The following is a 22,336-nucleotide window of genomic DNA, read 5'->3' on the forward strand; positions in this document are numbered from 1 at the left end:
TACATTTGGCTCCAAATACACCTAAAAAACATGATCAAGGGTGGTTGGTAGTGGCTTGTGGTCCTCTCCACTACTACTCTCTTTAGGGACCAAAAATCCTTAAGAACATAGGGAGTTCCATCTGCCTTGTGCTAAGCTGCCAAGACCCAAGACTAAGAATTCAAGAGTGAGAATCTTCTACAGATGGCGTCTTTGGAGAAAATATATTTTGATGACTTTGGGGCTGAAAACCTAGCTTTGAAAAGACATTTACTAATAGCCAACAATAAACTCTGTGCAAAACGGTCAATAGTAAGGGAGAGTAGTTGTTACCTTCTGTCAAAGCCAAATGCCAAATGATTAATAAGAACACGGGCTTTCAGCAGGAGAGCCTCAGATTTGCTGGTAAACTAAAAGAAATCAAAGAATAAAGCACATGTTAGGCTCTTTCATCACAGAAATTTGTAACGTAAATTAGGTTTTCTGCAAGTGAGGATTACAGCTAGAGAAACTGGGCCACAGTCTAACATCAAGGCTTTTCTACACTTAAAATGCTACAGCAGCACAGCTTCACCACTGTAGTACTTCAGTGTAGATGCTACCTACACCAATGACAGGGATTCTCCCATCAATTTAGGTAATCCACCTCCCCGAGAGGCGGTAGCTAGGTCGATGGAAAAATACTTCCATCAACCTAGCACTGTCTACACCAGGTCAATATAGCTATGTCTCTTGGGTGTGGATTTTTCACACACCTTAGAGATGTAAGTATACCAATGTAAATTCCTAGTGTGGACCAGGCCTCAGTTACAGTAGTTCAAATTAATTGGCTTCATTACAGTTACTCCCAATTTACACTGGTATTTGGCATCCAAATCTGCCCCACTCTGTTTAAAGGACTAATGTATTTGTCAGTGACTACAGATCTCAAGACAAAATTAAAACCTACATTCAAGAAAAAACAGAAGATGGAATTCTGCAATAATGTATGGGCTCACATTTTTTATTTATACATTTTAAACTAAGAGCGATAGACCTTTTGCAAAAGATGAATGAATTATTAAACCTTTCAACTACAGTGAAAATTGTCCAGAATACCATGAACACTCAGAGCTGTAATGTAACAAACAACTATAAACATGTTCTCTTGGGACTTAAATCATATGATAAAAAGCAGTTTTACAGTCAATGGCAGGATAAGGGTTGATAGTACAAATTACTCAGAAGAGGGCTCCTAAAACACTTTTTCAAGCAGCATCCTCTCTCAGCTTCTGACTTGTTTTTCAACAGCAAACCTATATCTTCCAGGGCCAAATCCTATTCTAATGAAGAAAAGAAACTGTTACCTACTTCTCTGTTGTTTTTCAAGATGTTTGCATTCAACTGTAGGTGTGCACGTTCCTCATGTACATATTTGGGAGAACTTTTTCCCTCAGCAATACCCATTGGGACATCTTGAGAGCCCTTCTGTCACCATATGCCACTGCATGCTGGTATAAGAGGGTGGAGCCACTTCCGCCCCTTGAAGTTCCTTCATACCAGATAGATTCCGACAGAGAGGGAAAGGAAGGGGGGCCATGGAATGCACATGTACAACACATGCCGAGAAACAACAGTTACAGAAAGCTAGATAACCATTTTTTCTTCGAGTGCTTGAACATGTGCATTCCACTGTAGGTGATTCATAAGAAGAAGACAAACATGGAAGTGGCTTGGAGTCTCTTTGAACAGTGACAAATATGTACGCCATTAGATCCCAAGGTGCCCAGAGACCTTGAGTCTGCAAGGACCTCATATGAGTCCCCCAACCCAGGGCAGATGTATCTTTGACTAAAGTGAGGGTTGGTAGCAGGAGTATAAAGGGCACCCCCACACAAAGACTTCCAGGGGGTCCATCCACCAATCCAGAGATGACAGAACTGACACTGGCACTCGAACTACCTTGTCCAAAAGATGATAGTTTGGGGCACACACTGATGCTAGCTATGTTTGCAGCTTTCTAAGATGCAGCCTGGTGAGCTGAACCATATGGGTACACACTGTCATGTGACCCAGGAGGCTGAGGCGGCTGCGTACTGTAGTGAGAGGATATGCTTTCCATCACAGCACCAAGCCCCAAAGTGCTTCGAACCTGGATTGTGGTAGCAAAGTCTTGGCCTTTGTGGAGCGTAAGACCACTCCAATAAACTCTATCCTCTGTACAGGTTTTAGAATAGATTTGTCCCAATTTACTAGGAGCGCCAGTGCAATGAATGTGGACAGGACAGCGCAGGGCCAGTGCAACCATTTAGGCAAACTAGGCGGCCGCCTAGGGCGACTAGTGGTTGGGGGCGCCTAAAGGCCTGCTCAGGCGAGGAGGTGGAGTGGAGGTGAGCTGGGGCGGGGGGGCGCGGGGAGGGCCGCCCGCAGTAACGGGGGGGCCGCACAGGGGAACCGCTCCCTGCCTCAGATCACCTCCACTCTGCCTCCCCCTGAATGTCTTAGAGTCTCTGCCTCTACTAGGCTTCGGCACCGACATCCCCGATTGAGGTATTGAGCCTGAGAAGGATCTAAGCCTTTTCTTTAATATCCTGAATGGGACTGAGGAGTTGCGGACATCTCCGCTGCAGTGTGTACTAAGGCTGATGTACTTGGGGCATTCTTTGCATGAAACAAGTCCGATGCGGGCCATGAGCAAACATTTGAGCCTTTGCACTCTACCTTTCTTTGAGTGGGGCTTAAATCCCTTACAAAACTCAACATTTGTCACATATGTGGGATTCTGCCAAACATTTCAAATGGCTGGGTGTGGGTCACTGATCAGCACAGGCTTAGCGTAAGTGCGGCAGAACTTAAAACCTGGTGAGTGTAGCATCATTTTGGTATCAATACCAAAAGATGAAAACTAGTCCAAAGAGACCTAAGACTAAAATCTATCACTAAAACTAGCTAAAACTAACAAACTTAACTAACTAACTACCTCCTAACAATAACAGGGTGTATATGCAAAGGAATGAGGGAATCTTATGCCAACAAGTCTGAGATGACTCCAACAACTGTCACTGGCAGTAAGAAAATACTGAGGGGGGTCAGGGCGGCTCCGCTCCCTTATACCAGTATGCTGTGGCCACCCCAACGAGTACCACTGAGGGAAAAACTTCTCTGACAACTGTGCATAAGGTATGCACACACCTACAGTGGAACGGACATGTGCAAGCACCTTAAAAAGAATGGAACTTCTGCCACTTATTTCGGTAGGATCAGGACTAGGTCCCCAGATACCAGTTTAGGGGTCAAATGTTTTTAACTCACCTAGGCCACACAGAGGCTTAAAGGACACTAACATTCTTCTAAATTTAGTGAAATCTAATCCTAAGGGTCAAATTCTGGATAGGAGTGCACAAATGCACACGCCACAAACCAGAACAAAAACCTACCCTCTAGCTCTGGTACACAGTGGAGGATGGCTGCTGCTATGATGACCTTTCTGAGAACTCCCCCCATGCTTCACTGAAACTTCACTTGTGGAGGACCTAAAGTACAGCTCTCAAGCCTTGGCTACATGAGAAAGTTTGCACTGCCTTACCTTAAGGTGTGATGCTAAATCAATCCAAACGGCTGTACTGACATTTTTACATCAGTTTAAACCAAGTTTATTTCATTATACGTTAAGTCGATTAGGAATCAATTTAAGCTAAACCAAAGTAAGTCACTGGTAAAATGAAATAAGAGTGAGTGTCCACTAGCTTTTTGTACCAGTTTAATTAAATCAATTTAAAATCACATCTTAAGCTAAACTAGCGCAACTTTCTTGGTAGACAGGGCCTGAGAGGTGCTATCTGGGGCTCTCAACCTGCAGTATCAAAGTGAATGGGAATTTTGCCATTGGCTTCAATGGGATCACGTCCTAGGTCCTCCACAAGAGAGGCTGAAGGGAGCCATGTTTATGTCTATATTGAGATATGGCCTCCCAGACCAATCCTAATACATTAATACACACAAGTACATTTTAGCCCAACACTTGCCAGGTGCTGATTATACAAAGACATATTGTCACAAAATCCCTGAAGGGATAAACTAACGTGGAGTGCCCATATGTGTGGAGCTCTGGAAAGGGCATGCTTAAGTTGCTGGGGAAACCCACTCTAGTCTTGGGTCCTAGGGGAGCTGTACCACAGGATTCCACATTCCAAGAAGAGATACCAGCATTAGAGTCTGTACCACAAAAATGTGCCTGAAAGGCCAGATTCAGAGACAATATCTGGATGATGTCAGACTCAGTAGACTTAAAAAGGTGAGATCCAAAGCTTGGGTCTAATATAATAGCCTGATGACTGTCCACAAAGGGAGCTCAGATACGGCTGTAACTACTGTGACTATTACTTTTGAAGCACGTATGCACACTCATTTCAGCCAATTTTCCTGCAGTAGCTAGCATATAGCCTAGTCTATTAACTTAAGAAATACCACAGAATATTGGCATAATAAAAGAGTGAAACTCATCAAAATTAATTAGGAGATTTGTTAATTTGGTTTTCACTACCTTTAATCAGAGTGATTTTATTCACTATGAGGAATTTTATCCAGAGTTTATACAAGAAATTTGTAACAATTCCAGTAGCAAGATAGAGTTTTCCATTTATGCTAAGAAAATATTATTTTACCCTGGATGGAAGAGTGATCTATGCCTTTTACCTGTATCACCTCTTAAAAGGATCCAGAGTTGTGGGTGTAAGAAGTGTAATACTCTAACATATCTGGTAGCGGAGATAAGATATGAAGGCACAAATGGTGTCATCCTAACATAAAGCTTCAGTAAATGGACCTTGCACAGAAAATCTATGGGGAAAGATATCCTCTTTTGGAATACTGCAGCAAGGTGCAGGACACCAACGTTGTTGGGGGTGGCTTACACCATATTCTGTGATGGGGGGCATAGCCCCTGTGTGTCCCCTGCAGGGATTCTGACTGGTGGATCCTCAGAGTTGGGCTTACTCATTGGATATACACCACACTTCCTCTGCAGACCCCAACATCCCTACTCAATAGGTTCACTTATGGAGAAAGCCATCATGAGCCTTACTGATTTGTCCCAATCATCTCATGTTTATCTATCTATTTTAATTATTGTTTCATCTCACAAATACTGCCCATCCCTCTCTTCCCCCAACAAAAAAGAATATACAAACCACCAGTGATGCTCCGTAATAATGGGAAACAAATCTAAGTGTCTTGCACATTATTTTCCTCATCTCAGAGTCAAACTCCTAAAGAAGTACATATAAAAAAAACCATTTTTACACTGAGAATATATTTTTTTAAAAATATAAACTGCATTACATAGTTATGCTACAACGATGGAGTTTAGCTATCATTTTATTTTTAAGTGAAAAGTTGTATGACATAATTATATCTCAATACAGAATTCAATAACCATCTATTGTGACTTAAAAGACTAGTTACAATTTTTCTTTCTTTTCTACAGAAGGCTCCTATTACAGGCAATGTGTTACTCCAGGCTCAAGCTTAATTATTGCATGAAGGAGCCTCTTAACTGGGGATGTGTATTCGATTTCCAATGAGTCACTGTTCCCTGCTGCTTTAAAATTTAAAAAGTAACAACATTGCCATAATATAAGGTAATCTTTTCTTTTTAGGTCACAATATTTGACTGTCTTTGGATCTACGGCTGTATACCCTCTAAACTCCACCAGTCATACCAATTAAGGTGTGTGCATACAAATACATACACACACACACACACACACCTTTTAATTGGTAACTGGACCTGTTCAGTATATGTACAAGATCATATGAATGACCTTTCTTGGAAAAACTGTGGATAACACCTGGACTTCAAAGGGACCGGGATTTCATCCTGTGTCTATTATGTTCTGAATCATTTACTGAGTCAAGAAAATCCTGACTCTATTTAAAAAAAAGAACATAAGAATGGTCGTACTAGGTCAGACCAAAGGTCCATCTAGCCCAGTATCCTGTCTACCGACAGTGGCCAATGCCACGTGCCCCAGAGGGAGTGATAAAGAAAATGCAATATATTATACTGCCAGCTAAAGGATTCATATGGAAGCTGTCACAATATATCTGTTCAGGCCCATGAGGATAAACTGCTTCATAAAAATTAACAGTGCATTTCTTGAATTTTTTTTTTTTTAATAACAGAGAGGACCAACTGCACTGCTCTTTGACATTGGTTATCAGTTAGTTTCCTGAGAGACATTAGAAGATGTGACCACTCACTGACTTGTCCTTTCTAAATCAGATGATAAATGACTGTGTAAGCAAGTGTTTAAAACTAACATTCCAGAATTAAGAAGTGAGCATAACTCATTTTGCTGCCTAGGCTGCCCCAGCTTCCCAAATCGGCCCAACCTACCAGAGGGATCGCCTCTCTCCCTCTGCCACACTGCAACAACTGCAGTCAGCATGGACACCAAAGCTGGATTCCCCTTATTATAAAAAAGAGGTTGTGTCAGGCAGGGCATTCTTTGGGAGTACTCTGGAACTTTGTCTTTGTCTGAAACAGACCAAATCTGGTAATCTTCCAGACATGCTGGAAAAGATAAGTGTTTGCAAAGGTTTTTGGAGAAGGATGAGGGTATGCTTCCCATAATGATGAAGGGGTGAAAAGGAGTTACTGTAGGTGGCTGAGTTCCTTTTCCAATGATCACTTTACTGGGATTTTATTGCATTATTAATCATGTGTTAGGGTTCATAGAGCTTAGCTAGATGTCTTGTTAATTATTTTAAAATCTAAATAAATAAAACTGAATGGAAAAATATATATAAAATATCACTTACATGAAAAATATCATATTTGCTTCCAATTATCACCAGAGGGATTGGAAAAGGGTCAATTAATTCATGATCCTGTTAAACAACATAATATATTTAAAATCTCATAAACAAGTCACAAAAGCACAATAAAACAGCTAAACATCAGAAAACAGGATGAGAATAATTTTTAAAAGATATCAAAATCTTAGACACAAAACTTTTTGCAGTATAATTACAAAGGGCCATATTTTCTAGTACAATCTCTCCACAAATGTCCAGGAGGAAAAAAAAAACAAAAACAAAAAAAACACCATCTCTTGAGGAAGGGAATTCCTTTCTGGCATAAATCTGGTGGAAATGGCTCCTGCACCAGGCATTCCCACCCCAACACAAAGGGCATGCAAATGAATGGAAGGAAGGAAAGAAGTGCATTAGAGAGTATAAGTTAGAGAAGTACCAGGGCTGGGCCAGCATGGGATCAAGAAGCCATAACTGGCTGCCTAATGTGGCCCTCTCAATACCAAGCAGAGTGCTGAATAGGGAGGAAATGAATTTTTTGGAGAGTGTTGGGGATAACTTCCTTGTGCAAGTGCTGGAGGAACCAACTAGAGGCCGTGCTTCTCTTGACCTGCTGCTCACAAACAGGGAGGAATTTGTAGGGGAAGTAGAAGTGGGTGGCAACCTGGGCTTAAAACACAACTCTTCAGTGAGCTTAAACACAAAAAGGAAGCTTACAAGAAGTGGAAACTTGGATAAATGACTAAGGAGGAGTATAAATATATTGCTCAAGAATGCAGGGGTGTAATCAGGAAGGCCAAAGCACAACTGGAGTTGCAGCTAGCAAGGGATGTGAAGGGTAACAAGAAGGGTTTATACAGGTATGTTAACAACAAGAAGGAGGTCAGGGAAAGTTTGGGACCCTTTCTGAATGGGGGAGGCAACCTAGTGACAGATGATGTGGAAAAAGCTGAAGTACTTAATGCTTTTTTTGCCTCAGTCTTCACAGACAAGGTGAGCTCCCAGACTGCTCCACTGGACAGTACAGTATGGAGAGGAGGTGAGCAGCTCTCAGTGGTGAAAGAACAGGTTAAGGACTATTTAGAAAAGCTGGACATGCACAAGTCCATGGGGCCGGATCTAATGCATCCGAGAGTGCTGAGGGAGTTGGCTGATGTGATTGCAGAGCCATTGGCCATTTCATTTCAAAGAGTTATCTTTGAAAACTCATGGCGATCTGAGGAGGTCCCAGGCGACTGTAAAAGGGCACTTTATTTGCCTATCTTTTAAAAAGGGAAGAAGGAGAATCCGGGGAACTACCGACCGGTCAGCCTCACCTCAATCCCTGGAAAAATCATGGAGCAGGTCCTCAAGGAATCTATTTTGAAGTATTTGGAGGAGAGGAAGGTGATCAGGAACAGTCAACATGGATTCACCACAGACAAGTCGTGCCTGACCAACCTGATTGCCTTCTATGATGAGATAACTGGCTCTGTGGATATGGGGAAAGTGGAGGATGTGATATACCTTTACTTTAGCAAAGCTTTTGATACCGTCTCCCACAGTATCCTTGCCAGCAAGTTAAAGAAGTATGGATTAGATAAATGGACTATAAGGTGGATAGATCGCCAGGCTCACCGGCTAGTGAGCAACGGCTCGATGTCCAGCTGGCAGCCAGTATCAAGCGGAGTTCCCCAGGGGTCGGTCCTGGGGCTGGTTTTGTTCAACATCTTAATTAATGATCTGGATAATGGGATGGATTACACCCTCAGCAAGTTCCTAGATGACACTAAACTGGGGGGAGAGGTAAATATGCTGGAGGGTAGAGATAGGGTCCAGAGTGACCTAGACAAATTGGAGGATTGGGCCAAAAGAAATCGGATGTGGTTCAACAAAGACAAGTGCAGAGTTCCCTCCAGAGTTCTGCACTTAGGATGGAAGAATCCCATGCACTGCTACAGGCTGGGGACCGACTGGCTAAGCAGCAGTTCTGCAGAGATGGACCTGGGGATTACAGTGAACGAGAAGCTGGATATGAGTCAACAGTGTGCCCTTGTTGCCAAGAAGGCTAACGGTATATTGGGCTGCATTAGTAGGAACGTTGTCAGCAAGTGATTATTTTCCTTTATTCGGCACTGGTGAGGCCACATCTGGAGTATTGCGTCCAATTTTGGGCCCCCCACTACAGAAAGGATATGGACAAGTTGGAGAGAGTCCAGTGGAGGGCAACGAAAATGATTAGGGGGCTGGGGCACATGACTTATGAGGAGAGGGTGAGGGAACTGGGGTTATCTAGTCTGCAGAAGAGAAGAGTGAGGGGGATTTGATAGCAGCCTTCAAGTACCTGAAGGGGGGTTCCAAAAAGAGGATGGAGCTTGGCTGTTCTCAGTGGTTGAAGATGACAGAACAAGGAGCAATGGTCTCAAGTTGCAGTGAGGGAGGTCTAGGTTGGTAATTAGGAAAAACTATTTCACTAGGAGGAAGATGAAGCACTGGAATGGGCTACCTAGGGAGGTGGTGGAATCTCCATCCTTAGAAGTTTTAAAGGACCAGCCTGACAAAGCCCTGGCTGGGATGATTTAGTTGGGGCTGGTCCTGCTTTGAGCAAGGGGTTGGACTAGATGACCTCCTGAGGTCTCTTCCAAACATAATCTTCTATGATTCACTGAAGCTAACAGAAGGGCTTATCTAGGATCCTGATGAAGGTCAAGTGTATGATGTACAGTATACTTTTTGAAAATATAATTTGTATTTGCAATATAAACAAACCTAGCTAAGAGGTGCATACATTATTTATTTGACATTTGTACACAAAATTATTAACATGCAAGTACTATATGCTCAATAAAATAGGATTAAGCTGATGGCTCAGGGGATGAGTAACAGGCTAAGTAGTTTTATACCTATAGGTAATTGGCTTACATCAGGTTCAGGTTGGTAGTTACTTAAAGCTATTACCATCTGACAACACTTCAGTGATCTATGTGAAATGAGATGGTCAGTTTCTAGCGGACAGATGGCTACATCACAGCTGGCTGAAACTGGCATGGCAACCTTCTTGGACGTTCCAACTTATTGAATAAGGGAAAAAATGATCCTAAAGAATGAACTATCTTCGCTGCTTTAGTGAAGGTTCCTCCAACTAAGGGTTAAGGCAAAGTATCGGTGTTAGAGGAAAACTTGAACCATTGCCTATCCAGTGCTTTGTGGTGGGAAATAGAGGGGACTTAGTTCATTAGCACTGTCAAGCCAACACATTTTGCTAGGCTTTTCATTTACTTAAAATTTGATGTGTGGACCCAAGGGGTTGGGAAAGCATTACAATTTCCTTAATCAAACGAGAAACTAAAAATTAATTTAGGACAAAAAAATTACATACAGGGACTAGTGCTCTTGGACTCTCCTTGTCTGATTATTTTCCTCACTGCCACTAAAAAGTACTTAATGCATACCCCTCAGCCTTTTTATTTTTAAGAGATTCTCCCGATGCACTCATGCTCTCCCATTCCCACTTAAAACTCCTTGTTCAGTGCTGTTCCTTCCAGTGAGATGCCCATGATCATTCCCCCAGTAGAAACCCTATATGAACCCCATCATTTCCCCTGTAGATAGTCTCTAATCTGCCCAGGGCTTCCTCCATTGTAAGAGACAAACCTTGTTTACCCCACAAACAAGTCTGCTTTTGAATTGAGTTGACATACTTTTGAAAAATAATAGTTGTATGTGAAGTGATTAGTAAGACGTTTGCCCTACTTTCTGTATTCAGGGGTTGAATTAATACACTAGTTTAGCATGTGTGATCATGTTCCCTTTAGAGGCCTGCCTCCACAAGGATAAAAAACCTGTTTCTTACTGACAACTGATGCAGTTATTACCATTTGAGCTAAAGGATGAGTCTGTGCTTTTACGGTGCTGAAAAAACCTGTATTCTAAAGTTGCTGGCAACTGGGGCATCTGTATGTTTGTGGTCATGGGTTGTAGCCAGCTGCATTTTAATGTAATATTTTATTTTCAGAAACTACCTTTTCTAAAAAAGTTGAACATCAACCTTGGAAGTCCTTAAGAAAGTCATATTATTGAATCTAATCTTGCAACCTTTACATCCATTGAGGTGAATGGGATTGCTCACATGAGTAAGGGCTACAGTATTGGGACCATACACTGTAAACAAATCTGCTAAGCATCATATGCATTTGCTTTCTTACTTAATACATCTTTGCTTTTCACTTTTTGGAGCCTTATTAGCATTTTCTTTATCATATTGTGTTACATAAGTTACTGTAGCAGAATTTATATTCAGAGTCTGTGAACCGTAGAATATTTGTTTAGGAATTGCATACACATAACATTTGTACAACTTGAATTCACAGTGCCATATACGTTTTCAGCTGTATTTCCCACAATCTATTTTAGCTTTTTCAAGAGATTACATTAGCAATTGCATTTAAGGGTCTGGTGTTAACATCTCTGAAACTTTATAATTTAATTAGTTGTCAGATTATCAAAAGGCACTGAGTTTGTGATAGACACTTGAATAAATGCAAAGTATATAGTCATGTTGAAGGCTGTTATAACTATACTCCGCTTAAATTTGTACCTTCATATAGTCTCTTGCCAGATGACTTCTTCTGTACATTCTAGTTTTCATCTTCATTTTAAAAGAGATTATAAAATCAATATCAAACTGCTACTCTAAAACTCTGTTTCTTGTGATTGGTGTAACATGCCATAACAATCACATTAGATGTCTATGAAGAAGATATAAGAAACTGTCTTTCCTTGTTTCTGCTCTTACTGAATTTTTATTAAATTGCTATAATTTTCCAGTGAACAGGTTCATCTACATAAAATGGATTTTCAGTCATGCATAAAAATCTAAAAGAGTTATTTATGATTTTCACAAGTATTATCCTTAACTATATAAAGGCCTATGACATCTGGAGAAAATACTAGAAGAATCTTACTGGGTGATCCTTCGGCATATTGTTCCACATCCTCTGTTTAATTTCAGTAGCTACTTTAGGATTTGATTTTCCCAGTTTAGTTATAATTTTATCCACGTGGTTCCTGGTGACCTGTAGGAGACTGTCCATGGTTGGCCACAGTTCATTAGGTTTGGAAAGGTCCAAAACAAGAATTATAGCAAAAGTCCTACACATTAAAAAAAAATAAGGGGGGGGGGACAGAAGAGTTCTTATTCCGTCTAATCTTTGGTACATAAGACAATTACATTTTTCATAAACAACATTTTTCCCTCAGTACAACTGCTGAAAAAAAAAACCAGAGAGGAAGCTTGTATTAAAGGTTGCAGAACAAGCGATGGCCCTTAAGCCTACTCTGAACTCTGCTGAAACCTTTTAAATTGTCTTTGTAGCTGAATTTCTGAACCTTTGACTCTTCCACTGCTCATCACTGATTTGTGGGTGCTTTATTGTTGAAGTTTATTTCTGGAAATTTTGTTTGAATACAAGTAGTACCTGCAAGTGTCAGGGACTCATTTTGCTCCCTCCTGTTGTATGACAAGGCATTTCAACATACTCTCTTCATGCACCCCAGTCATCTCTTGCCTACCTGAAATCCCTATTTAAGTTATGGCAAACTCCTGCTTATGAAAGATCCTGACTTTTAGTGATCACCTACATGGCCCAGAAACTCAGAAGAGTAACCAAAGTGCAACCTTCCAATCAGGAAGTAGAAGAAGATAGTAAGGAAATTTATTCTGTGCCGTGACTTGTTGTGCCAGTTAGAAGGAACCTCAGATGACAAACTGAGGCTGATGCTCTGGGTGGTAGATCAGGAGATGTGAGGTTAATGATCCTTGGAAGAATGGTACCCTATACATACTAAAAGGTTGCATTGGTTTAAGGTCGGCCCTGAGGAAGAGATTAATAAAATCCAATCAAACACAGAGCACTTAAAACACATGTCTGAAACAGAATGCCACTAATAGCAGAGGACTGACTGCTGGTTTCAACCAGGCTCTATAGGAACACGTTTTACTATGTGGATTCCAGATTGGAGGGAAATCAGAAGAGATACAGAGCAAGATAAATCTCTAATTTCACCAAGTCATGCCATGAAAAATCTAATGGAAAGTGTCTTGGCCAAACTAGATATAGTTCAAGGTAGTTTAAAATAAATAAGCTTCTTGATTACAGGTGGACACAAAAACCACCAAAAAAGTATTTGTGCTGGTGGTGAAACAAAATGAAAATACTGTCTTTGCAAACATGACAACTGCACTGGTGCACTGTAATGTTGTCTTATTGACAGGGCCAGTCTTAGGAGGGGCAGAGAGAAGATTCTTTAGGCCCTGGGTCATCCAAATTAAAGATTCAGTTACCATAAAGACAGGGGAGAGGATCTTCAGGCAGCTACCAGCCTCCTCCATTCCAGAAGAAGTGGAGTTCAGCAGTTAATGCTGGAGTCCATGCACTGGGGGCAATGTTTGGAAAAAAAAATTCAAATGATAACTCTCCAAAGTAGCCAAAGGTCTCCAGGAGCAACTAGGCTCCCAGAGGCCACAGCGATATTTTTTAAATATTTTTTCTCATTATGCAATGACAGAATCCAGAGCAGCCAGTGCAATAATATACAGACAGTAAGTGCTCAAATACCAAGCCATCCCAATGCTTTCTACAAAACCTGAAGATATGGGAATCTGCCAATAGAATAAAGCAATAAAATATCAGAACATAAAAAACACTAAATAAAACTTACTAACCCGAAAAATCATTTTTCTCTTTCTATCTCCAAATCATTCTATTCCCTCTTATTGTTTTCTCTTTTATTATCCCTTCTCCTTACTCTCCTCATGTTCTTTATATAAAATGCTGTATCTGTTTTCTCCTCATTTAGTCATTTATTCTCTTCCACACTTATTGCCTCTTCTTGTCATTTATTGCCTCTTCTTGCTGCCCTTACTCCATTCTTTCTGATCCATTTCCACCACATTCTCTTCCCTCTGTTCTCCCCTGTATTGCAGTATCTGTCCCCTACCTCTCTCAGAAACTTCATCTCTCATCCTCTTTCAAGCTGCACAGGGACCTCATATCTTTTTTCGTCTTCCTCTCCCTTAGCTCCATGAGGTCCATACCACTCCATCTTCTCCTTCATTAAGGTCGGGTTTTTCTCTCCCCATGATTGATTTCTCTCTCCTCCATCAGTGAGGTCCACCTTTCTCTCCCACTCCAACATGCTGCTCTCTTAGGCTTGGTCCATACTAAAAGGTTAGGTCAACCTCTGAGCAGTGTAGTTAAGCTGACATAACCCCCAGTGTAGACAGCGCTAGATCAACCTAGCTACTGACTCTTGGGTGGGTGGATTACCTACGCCAATGGCAGATTCCTTCCTGTCAGCAAAGGTAGTGTCTATACAGAAGCATTACAGCAGTGCAACAGTGGTGCTGTAGGGTTTTAACTGTAGACAAATCCTTCAACAGGCTGCTCCTGGAGGTTGACAGCATTGGCAGCCATATTCTGTTTTCTACACCTCTTATGTTGCTTTCTTGACAGTCCAGTTGAGAGCAGGCTGGGTCCCTTCTTCTTCTGTATCTACACATGAGCCATCCTCTCCACGGAATTATATGATGGGGTGTCTACCCCACGTAAGTGAACAAAGAGTTAACAGAAGTCTGAGAGCTCATTTGGCCCACCTTGCTACACCTGGATGGTGTGTCAGGCTTGATCTTTTATGAGATCCAACTGGGAAGGAGCTGGATCTTCTTCATAAGAGTAAATGAAAACTATATGAGAGCCTAAAGACAGAGAAACCCAAGAGAGAGAAGATTGCCCTCTCTCTGGGAAGGCAGATACAAAAAAGCCACAGGGATAGAATTAATCCCTGGGGTAAGCCCTGGAAAGGGGGCCAGGCACAGAGAGCCAGTCCTGAGGGAGCAGTGTTCCAGAGCTAAAGAAGGATAACGCGTCTGACTACGGATCAGGAGATTGCAGGTTTGACTCCTGCCTGGCTTGTGGCACGTGCCCCTGCTGCCCATCTGGTGTGTTGGCCCTGCTTTTGCGGGGAGGGATAGCTCAGTGGTTTGAGAATTGGCTTGCTAAACCCAGGATTGTGAGTTCAATCCTTGAGGGGGCCATTTAGGGAACTGGGGTAAAAATCTGTCTGGGGCTTGGTCTTGCTTTGAGCAAGGGGTTGGAGTAGATGACCTTTTGAGGTCCCTTCCAACCCTGATATTCTATGATTCTATGATAAGGAATTGGGAGTATCTCAGGAGAATTCAGAGGCCTGGGAAGCAGAAGAGAGTTTATGCTAACCACAGACTCCAGGAAAGCGGCATGAAGGTCTTGGAGATAAGAAGTAGCCCAGGGAAATAGCAGCATGTCTGAAGAAGCACACCTAGCTGCTTAATACAGGGTTCCCTGAGCTGGAATCCCCTACCAGCCCCAAGGAAGGAGCATACAAGCCAGATGTAAGGACTATTCAGCCCAGGGTGGGACTGAAGACAGAGCCTCAAGGATAGGCTGAGGAATAGTCCCAGAGGGGACAGAAGCTCTTTTGTGTTAGGACATTTTGGGAATTTTGTTTGTTTTTTTGTTTGTTTTTGTTACCTGGAAGGGGCGAGACTATATGTGACTTGGCTGGAGGCCCAAGTCGCAAGAAGAGGCCGACCACGGAAGGACTGGAGCAACCTTTGGCAGGAGGTGCTAGAGGAGGACACCCTGCTATGCTGTACCCAACAATGAAGGGATTCATTGGCTGGTGAGTCTACCCTTCTACAGCTACCTCCCCGTATGGCTGGAGACAGCTGAGAAGCAGGACTATTTACAGGAAAGAAGGAAGGAGCTCACAGCTGTTAATCAGTGGCAGTTGGGGTGTCCCTCCACCAGTAAGCATAACTGATTTTTAGGAAAAACCACTCTGATAAAAACTTTCAAACCTAGTAAACAGTTTACATTTTGGAAGATTTCTCCACAACAAAATTGCCAAGATTTAATCTCAGTTTTCATTTAAACAAAATTAACTCTGACATTGTAAGGTTCTTTATCACTTACCTTATGTTGTCATTAGTTATTGGTATATGAATCAAGTCCAATAATGAGGTTCCACCACCTAGTTCCCAAAAATGTGCAATGTCTTTTGGCTGCAAAACAGTTTCTTTGCATTAGGAATTTGTATTTCCAGGTAACACATCAGAAGTTTCCAGTTGTTGTAACAATGGCAACAGACGGGTCCCTTATGTGCAATGAGCACAGTACAGGAGCACAGCATAGCACATGAGGCTTGTCCCATGAATTATGTGTCAAATTAGAAGTTAATTATGTGGCCACAATCTCTTAGGGCTTGTCTATCCAGGGAGTTAGTGTGGAGTAGCTACTGCACTTTAAATTCACACCCTAGCTTATTCCGCACTAACTTCCCATATAGACAACTCCCTATTTATGCAGCATAGATATCCTGTGCCCCAACCAAAACCTTCTTTCTTCCCTGTCATGCCCAGTTGTCTTCTCCCTCCCCTCCCTACCACTTTAAGCACATAAAGACCAGAGTGGCATGGCAGGATCAAAGACAGCTGAACCTTAGGTGGTGAATAGGACGGGATGTGTACACCTGTGTGAGGAGGAAATTGAATGGTTAGAAGCACATAGGACTTTTAAGCACATAAGACTTGATTCTCTGTTGCCCTTGTACCATGCACATTCACTTACATCAGTGTCAAGTAAATAGAAAATGGCTTTAAAACACTATCGGAGTGATTTAAACCCACTTTGTAGTGGTGAAAATAACTAAAAATACACTTTAATGGAGAATCAGGTCCATAAGGTGACTTAACATTTCAAAGAGGGTCCTGAATTTCTCAGTCCCAACGCCCACAACTTATGTTCCCTCTAAGCTGTGTGGTCGGGCGGGCACCCAGGAGTGATTCAAGTGCTGCGCACTTGGTTAGCAGAGCCACACACATCCAGCAGTGTGTGTTCAGGTGCCCCTCCCCCCGCTGCTTTGCAGCCACATTGCTCCTGCCCTCTGCCTTGGAGCCCTGGCCAGCTACTCCTGGGACCCTCATGCTGGCTGTGCAGATCCCGGGTGTGTGTGTGCAGATGTGAGGGTGTCCCTCTCCCCCTGCCAACATGTACCCCATCTACGCAGAGCGGGGGAGAGGAGATAGGGCTCAGGAGCAGGAGAGCTGCTGTGGTCTGAACGAGCCTTCCGGGGTTGAGTGAGTGCCTTAAAGAGACAGCGCAGGGTCTCTTAGAGACTTCCCCAGCAGCCAGCACACACAGAGTCTCTGTGTATCACACACACATATACAGTCTCTGTGTCTCTCTCTCTCTCTCACACACACACACACATACAGTCTTTCACACTCACCTCCCAACACTACTTGTATTAATGTGTTGTTGTTATTTCTTGGTACTTCCTGCAATGCACATATATTCTCTGTAATTATATTCTTTCAAAGTGTGCTATTTTAGTTTTTTGACTGGTCTATGCATTTCATAATTATTATTTTTCTTACCCTTCAGTTTAATTCTTTGAGCAGTGAGTTCTAAAATGCCTAACCTGTCCTGGCTGGAGTAATTATCCCTATGGTAACTTTTTAAAAATATATATTATATCTAGGTTTTTTGTTTCTACCGGTGGTGCATATCCGCACATCACCTTGGTGAACATAATTTATTCTGCACATGGATGGAAAAAATTAGAGGGAACATTGCCCACAACCCAACAGCAACTAGCTACCCCATTGCCCACTATCTGTCAATCTGTCATGCAATAAAGGACAAGCACAGTAGCTCAGTGTTTCTACTAAAACAATCAGCATGAAATAGTTAACAATGTTGATGCTTGAACTATCATTAGATTTCAGTTTTAACACCCACCAAGACTGATAGACAAGTTCATACTTCTCCCATGATTATGGATGCAGGCTGACTGTAGTCAGATACCACTACACTGGTTTAAATTCAGTTCACATTTTGAAGGTTACCTTTGGAACCACGAGGACAAAATTGTTGTTGTGGGTGTTTGTTTTGTTTTTTGTTAAATGAGAACCTAATTTTGCTCCAGAATCTATGTGGCAAGTGAAAAATAGGTAATTATAAGCATGTAGACACATGCATGATTACATCATAGACAGAGCCCTGCTCATGAAAGATATCAATCTCTTCATTTGAGAAGGTATGCTATAACAGACCAAAATATCACCCATTCTCAATGTAAAGGAGAAACATGCTGTAGATCAAAATGTAAAATGAAAGCTAGCCAAGCATTCTGAAAACTGAAGTAAAATTCAAACTGAAATACTTTCTGTCTCGCAGATGATTGTTGAGTCAAAAGAGAAAGTCACTAGTTAGGTTTTACTAATGAATGAGCTATACAACAAAAATATTATAGTACTTTTGCCATGTACTCACTCTGTTATGACCTTTTGCTCTTCTTCCAAAAGTATATTCCAAGGCTAATGTTGGTTTTGGAATTTCATCCCTATCCAATGAAGATACAGTATATGTCACCTGCATATATTCTTTCAAGATCTTCTGAATTTACTTAACATACAGTAACTTTTACCATTACCTAAACTCAATTTATTAACCAAACAGTAGAGAATTTATACTGGGAAAACAGGAATATAAAGAGAATAACTCAAGACAGACAGCAGGCGTGCCAGTTCCTTAATGGATATCAAAGGGACACAGAGGACCAAATTTTCAAAACTGTGCACACGCATACTGTGACTGAGCTCTCAAACTACCAGTGATAGCACTCTAGAAATCTGGCTCCAAATGCCAAAATGTTTTACTAACACATTATAGATATTTAGATAGCATTAACCCTTCACAAATAATGCATCAGGTCACTAGCGAGAAAATTTAAAATCTAGTCACCATCCATATTTTTACACAATAACTTTATTTTACTGGCACATAATATTCTCTGTAAGACTACTACAAAATATTATTGATATTACTCCCAGAGATGCAAAATACTTTTCAAAACTTAACACATACCTGTCAAGACACCTCAGTATAATAGTAGTCTTTCCCTGGAAATTAAAAACAATGAAGAACACTATTGTAATATCATTAAAGCATAAAAGTTATATAATTGTATATATTGTAATGCTTTATTATTGGAATGATTAAAAGAATGCATCTGAAAACTGTAAACTTATGCAGTCATTTGTAGTCTGATTACTAGAAAGTTAAGTGCCTACTTTCTATCAGAATGTAGCTACACTGCTATTAACATAATTATAATAAATTGCTGGATATGACAAATACAGTAATAGCAACAGGATACCTAAAATCAGACAATACATTAGTGATCAGTCTGGCCAACTGTGTTAAACTGTTTAACTGTTGTTAATTGCTAATAACAAGTTAATCTAATGATTGGTTTCCAGTGAATATGTGTAAATCATAATTGAGATGGAAGTAAAAGGAATTCATGAAATAACACAGTTAAACAGCATGTCTCTGCACTATTCGGATTCAGATTCCAAGTTAGGTCAGTCTAATTTAAAAAAGGTCCTAGCACTTGTAAAGTTTCATCCCTGTTTGTAATCACATATTGGAATTTCAGAAACAATTTTTTTTATAAATCTGCAAAACCCATTTATCTATTCTTAATGCTTATACAAGATTACATGTTGCACAATGCCACGCTTCTCTGCAGTAATAATGAAACACACATATGCTTCAATTCACTTAGAAAGATAAAAAGGCAAGTTCTGACTTATTTATATTTCCAACAAATAGTTATCAACAGGGCCGGCTCCAGACACCAGCTGAACAAGCTGGTGCTTGGGGCGGAAGATTGTTCGAGGCGTCATTCTGCCCAATCCTAGGGCGGCACGGCCGCTTTTTTTTTTTTGTTCTGCTCCCGCCGCCCTGTAAGGGGCGGTGGCGCGGAGAACCAGAGCACCCTGCAGGGCAGTCCTCTTCCTTCCCTCCCTGCCGACCAGAGCGGAGCCCTTGCGGCAGGCAGCAGGAGGCGGCGCAGCGGGAGAGGCCGCGTGGCAGCGCCCCTGCTGTAGCCCTGGCCGCCCCCTTCTCTCTCTCTCCTGCCCGCTCCCTCTCCCTCCCCTCCCCCCCAGCCAGTCCCCCTGCACCCGTGCTCCGGCTGCACTGCATGTTTTTTGTTTTTTTTTTTTGCTTTGCTGTTCTGGCCGCCCCGTTTTGTGGTTTTTTTTTTGCTTGGGGTGGCCAAAAAGCCAGAGCCGGCCCTGGTTATCAAGAAAAAAGTGGGGAAAAAGAGAAGAAGCAATTGAGTAAGCATAAGAGACAGTGGATCAATGTTATGAACTCCAGTATCCAGTCTAAGACCCTGATTCTCCAAACACTTATTTACATGCTTAAATTTATGTCCCACTGGAGTCATAGAGACTACAAACATGAATAAAATTAAGCATGGACATAAGTTTTATCAGGATCCCAGGGCCTATATAGATTCACAGATTCCAAAGCCAGAAGGGGCGATTGTGAAAATTTAGTCTGGCCTCCCATATAACACAGGCCATGAAATGTTCCCAAAATAATTCCTGAAGCATATCTTTTAGAAAAAGATCCAATCTTGATTTAAAAATTGTTGGTGATGGAGAATCCACCACAACCCTTGGTAAATTGTTCCAATGGTTAATTACTCTCACTGTTAAAAATATATGCCTTATTTCCAGACTGAATTTGTCTAGCTTCAACTTCCAGCCATTGAACTGTATTATTCCTTTCTCTGCTAGATTGAAGAGCCTATTATTAAATATTTGTTCCACATATAAATACTTATAGACTATGATCAAGTCACCCCATAGCTTTCTCTTTCTTAAGCTAAATAAACTGAGTTCCTTGAGTCTATTACTGTAAGGCATGTTTTCTAATCCTTTTAATCATTCATTCTCTTGCCTCTTTTCTGAACCTTCCACAATTTATGAACATCTTTCTTGAATTGTGGACACCAGAATTCAACATATTACAGCAGTGGTCACACCAGTGCCAAGTACAAAGAGGTAAAATAGTCTCTCTACTCTTACTCAAGATTCCCCTCTTCAGGCATCTAAAGATCGCATTAGCTCTTTTGGCCACAGCATCACACTGGCAGCCCTTGTTCAGATGATTATCCACCACGACCCTGAAATCTTTTATAAAATGTACTCCTTCCCAGGAGAGAGCCCCAATCCCATAAGTATGGCCTACATTCTTTGTTCTTAGATTTATACCTTTAGCTGTACTGAAACATACGTTGTTTGCTTGCGCCCAGCTTCCCAAGTGATCTAGATCGCTCTGTATAAGTGAACTTTCCTCTTCATTATTTACCACTTCCCCAATTTTTATGTGATCTGCAAACTTTATCAAGGATGATTTTATGTATTTTTCCAGGTCATTAATAAAAATGTTTAATACTGTAAGGCAGGGGTTCTCAAACTGGGGACAGGACCCCTCAGGGGGTCGCGAGGTTATTACATGGGGGGTCGCGAGCTGTCAGCCTCCATCCCAAACCCTGCTTTGCAGCCAGCATTTATAATGGTGTTAAATATGTAAAAAACTGTTTTTAATTTATAAGGGGGGTCACACTCAGAGGCTTGCTATGTGAAAGGGGTCACCAGTACAAAAGTTTGAGAACCACTGGTGTAGGGGTCAAAAACTGATCTCTGCAGGACCCCACTGGAAACACACCTGATCAATAATGATTTCCCATTTACAATTACATTTTGAGATCCACCAGTTAGTCAGTTTGTAATCCATTTAAGGTGTGCCATATTAATTTTATATCATTCTAGTTTTTTAAACAAAATGTCATGAAGTATCAAGTCAAATGCCTTACATAAGTCTAAGTATACTACATCATCACTATTACCTTTATCAAACTTTAAGACTAACAGAAGTATTGGAGCATAAGCTTTCGTGGGTGAATGCCCACTTCATCAGTCTGATGAAGTGGGCATTCACCCACGAAAGCTTATGCTCCAATACTTCTGTTAGTCTTAAAGGTGCCACAGGACCCTCTATTGCTTTTTACAGATTCAGACTAACACGGCTACTCCTCTGATACTTTATCAAACTGGTAATCTCATCCAAAAAAAAAAAAAAGATATCAAGTTAGTTTGACAGGATCTATTTTCCATAAACCCTTGTTGATTGGTATTAATTATATTACCCTCCTTTAATTCTTTATTAATTGAGTTCTGTATCAGTCACTCCATTATCTTGCCCAGGGTCGATATCAGACTGACAGGCTTATAATTATTTGGGCATCCCATTTACATTTTAAAATACTGTATAGCGAGGGGGCGTGGCCTCCCACCGGGCCTGACGGGGAGGAACCACAACCCGCCCCCCAGTGGACAGAGCCAGACAAGCCATTCCCACCCTGTCGGAAGCAAAGAGGTGGGAGAGGAAATTTTAAAAGATGGGCCCTGCAGTTCAGTGGGGCTGGAGCCTGCAAAGGAGACAGATGTTTCCTGCCCACTGCTGGGGCCTGCACTCAAGAGGGATCTATGGAGCATCGAGGACTCGAAGGGACTGCCAACCAATAAGGATGCTGAAGAGCTGCTGGGACTGGCACTGGTTATGTACCCCAGGAAGATGGAGGAACCCCACGAGACAAAGGTACCTGGTGAGGGGATCGTAGG

At 41.6% G+C, this 22,336-nt stretch overlaps 1 protein-coding gene across 1 annotated transcript in view; it reads right to left on the reverse strand.

Annotated features, from left to right (window-relative positions):
* DYNC2LI1 (dynein cytoplasmic 2 light intermediate chain 1) overlaps positions 1-22,336 on the reverse strand; it is a 57,927-nt gene that overhangs the window by 30,657 nt on the left and 4,934 nt on the right. The window contains exons 3-9 of the mRNA XM_054023267.1: positions 18,720-18,754; positions 18,126-18,195; positions 15,765-15,853; positions 11,718-11,904; positions 6,781-6,849; positions 5,148-5,225; positions 313-389 (exon numbers count right to left, since the gene is read on the reverse strand). Of these exons, the coding sequence (XP_053879242.1) occupies positions 313-389; positions 5,148-5,225; positions 6,781-6,849; positions 11,718-11,904; positions 15,765-15,853; positions 18,126-18,195; positions 18,720-18,754 (605 nt within the window). The remainder of the gene's footprint in view (positions 1-312; positions 390-5,147; positions 5,226-6,780; positions 6,850-11,717; positions 11,905-15,764; positions 15,854-18,125; positions 18,196-18,719; positions 18,755-22,336) is intronic.

Source organism: Malaclemys terrapin, chromosome 3 (genome assembly GCF_027887155.1).
Source record: "Malaclemys terrapin pileata isolate rMalTer1 chromosome 3, rMalTer1.hap1, whole genome shotgun sequence".
Lineage (NCBI taxonomy): Eukaryota > Metazoa > Chordata > Testudines > Emydidae > Malaclemys > Malaclemys terrapin.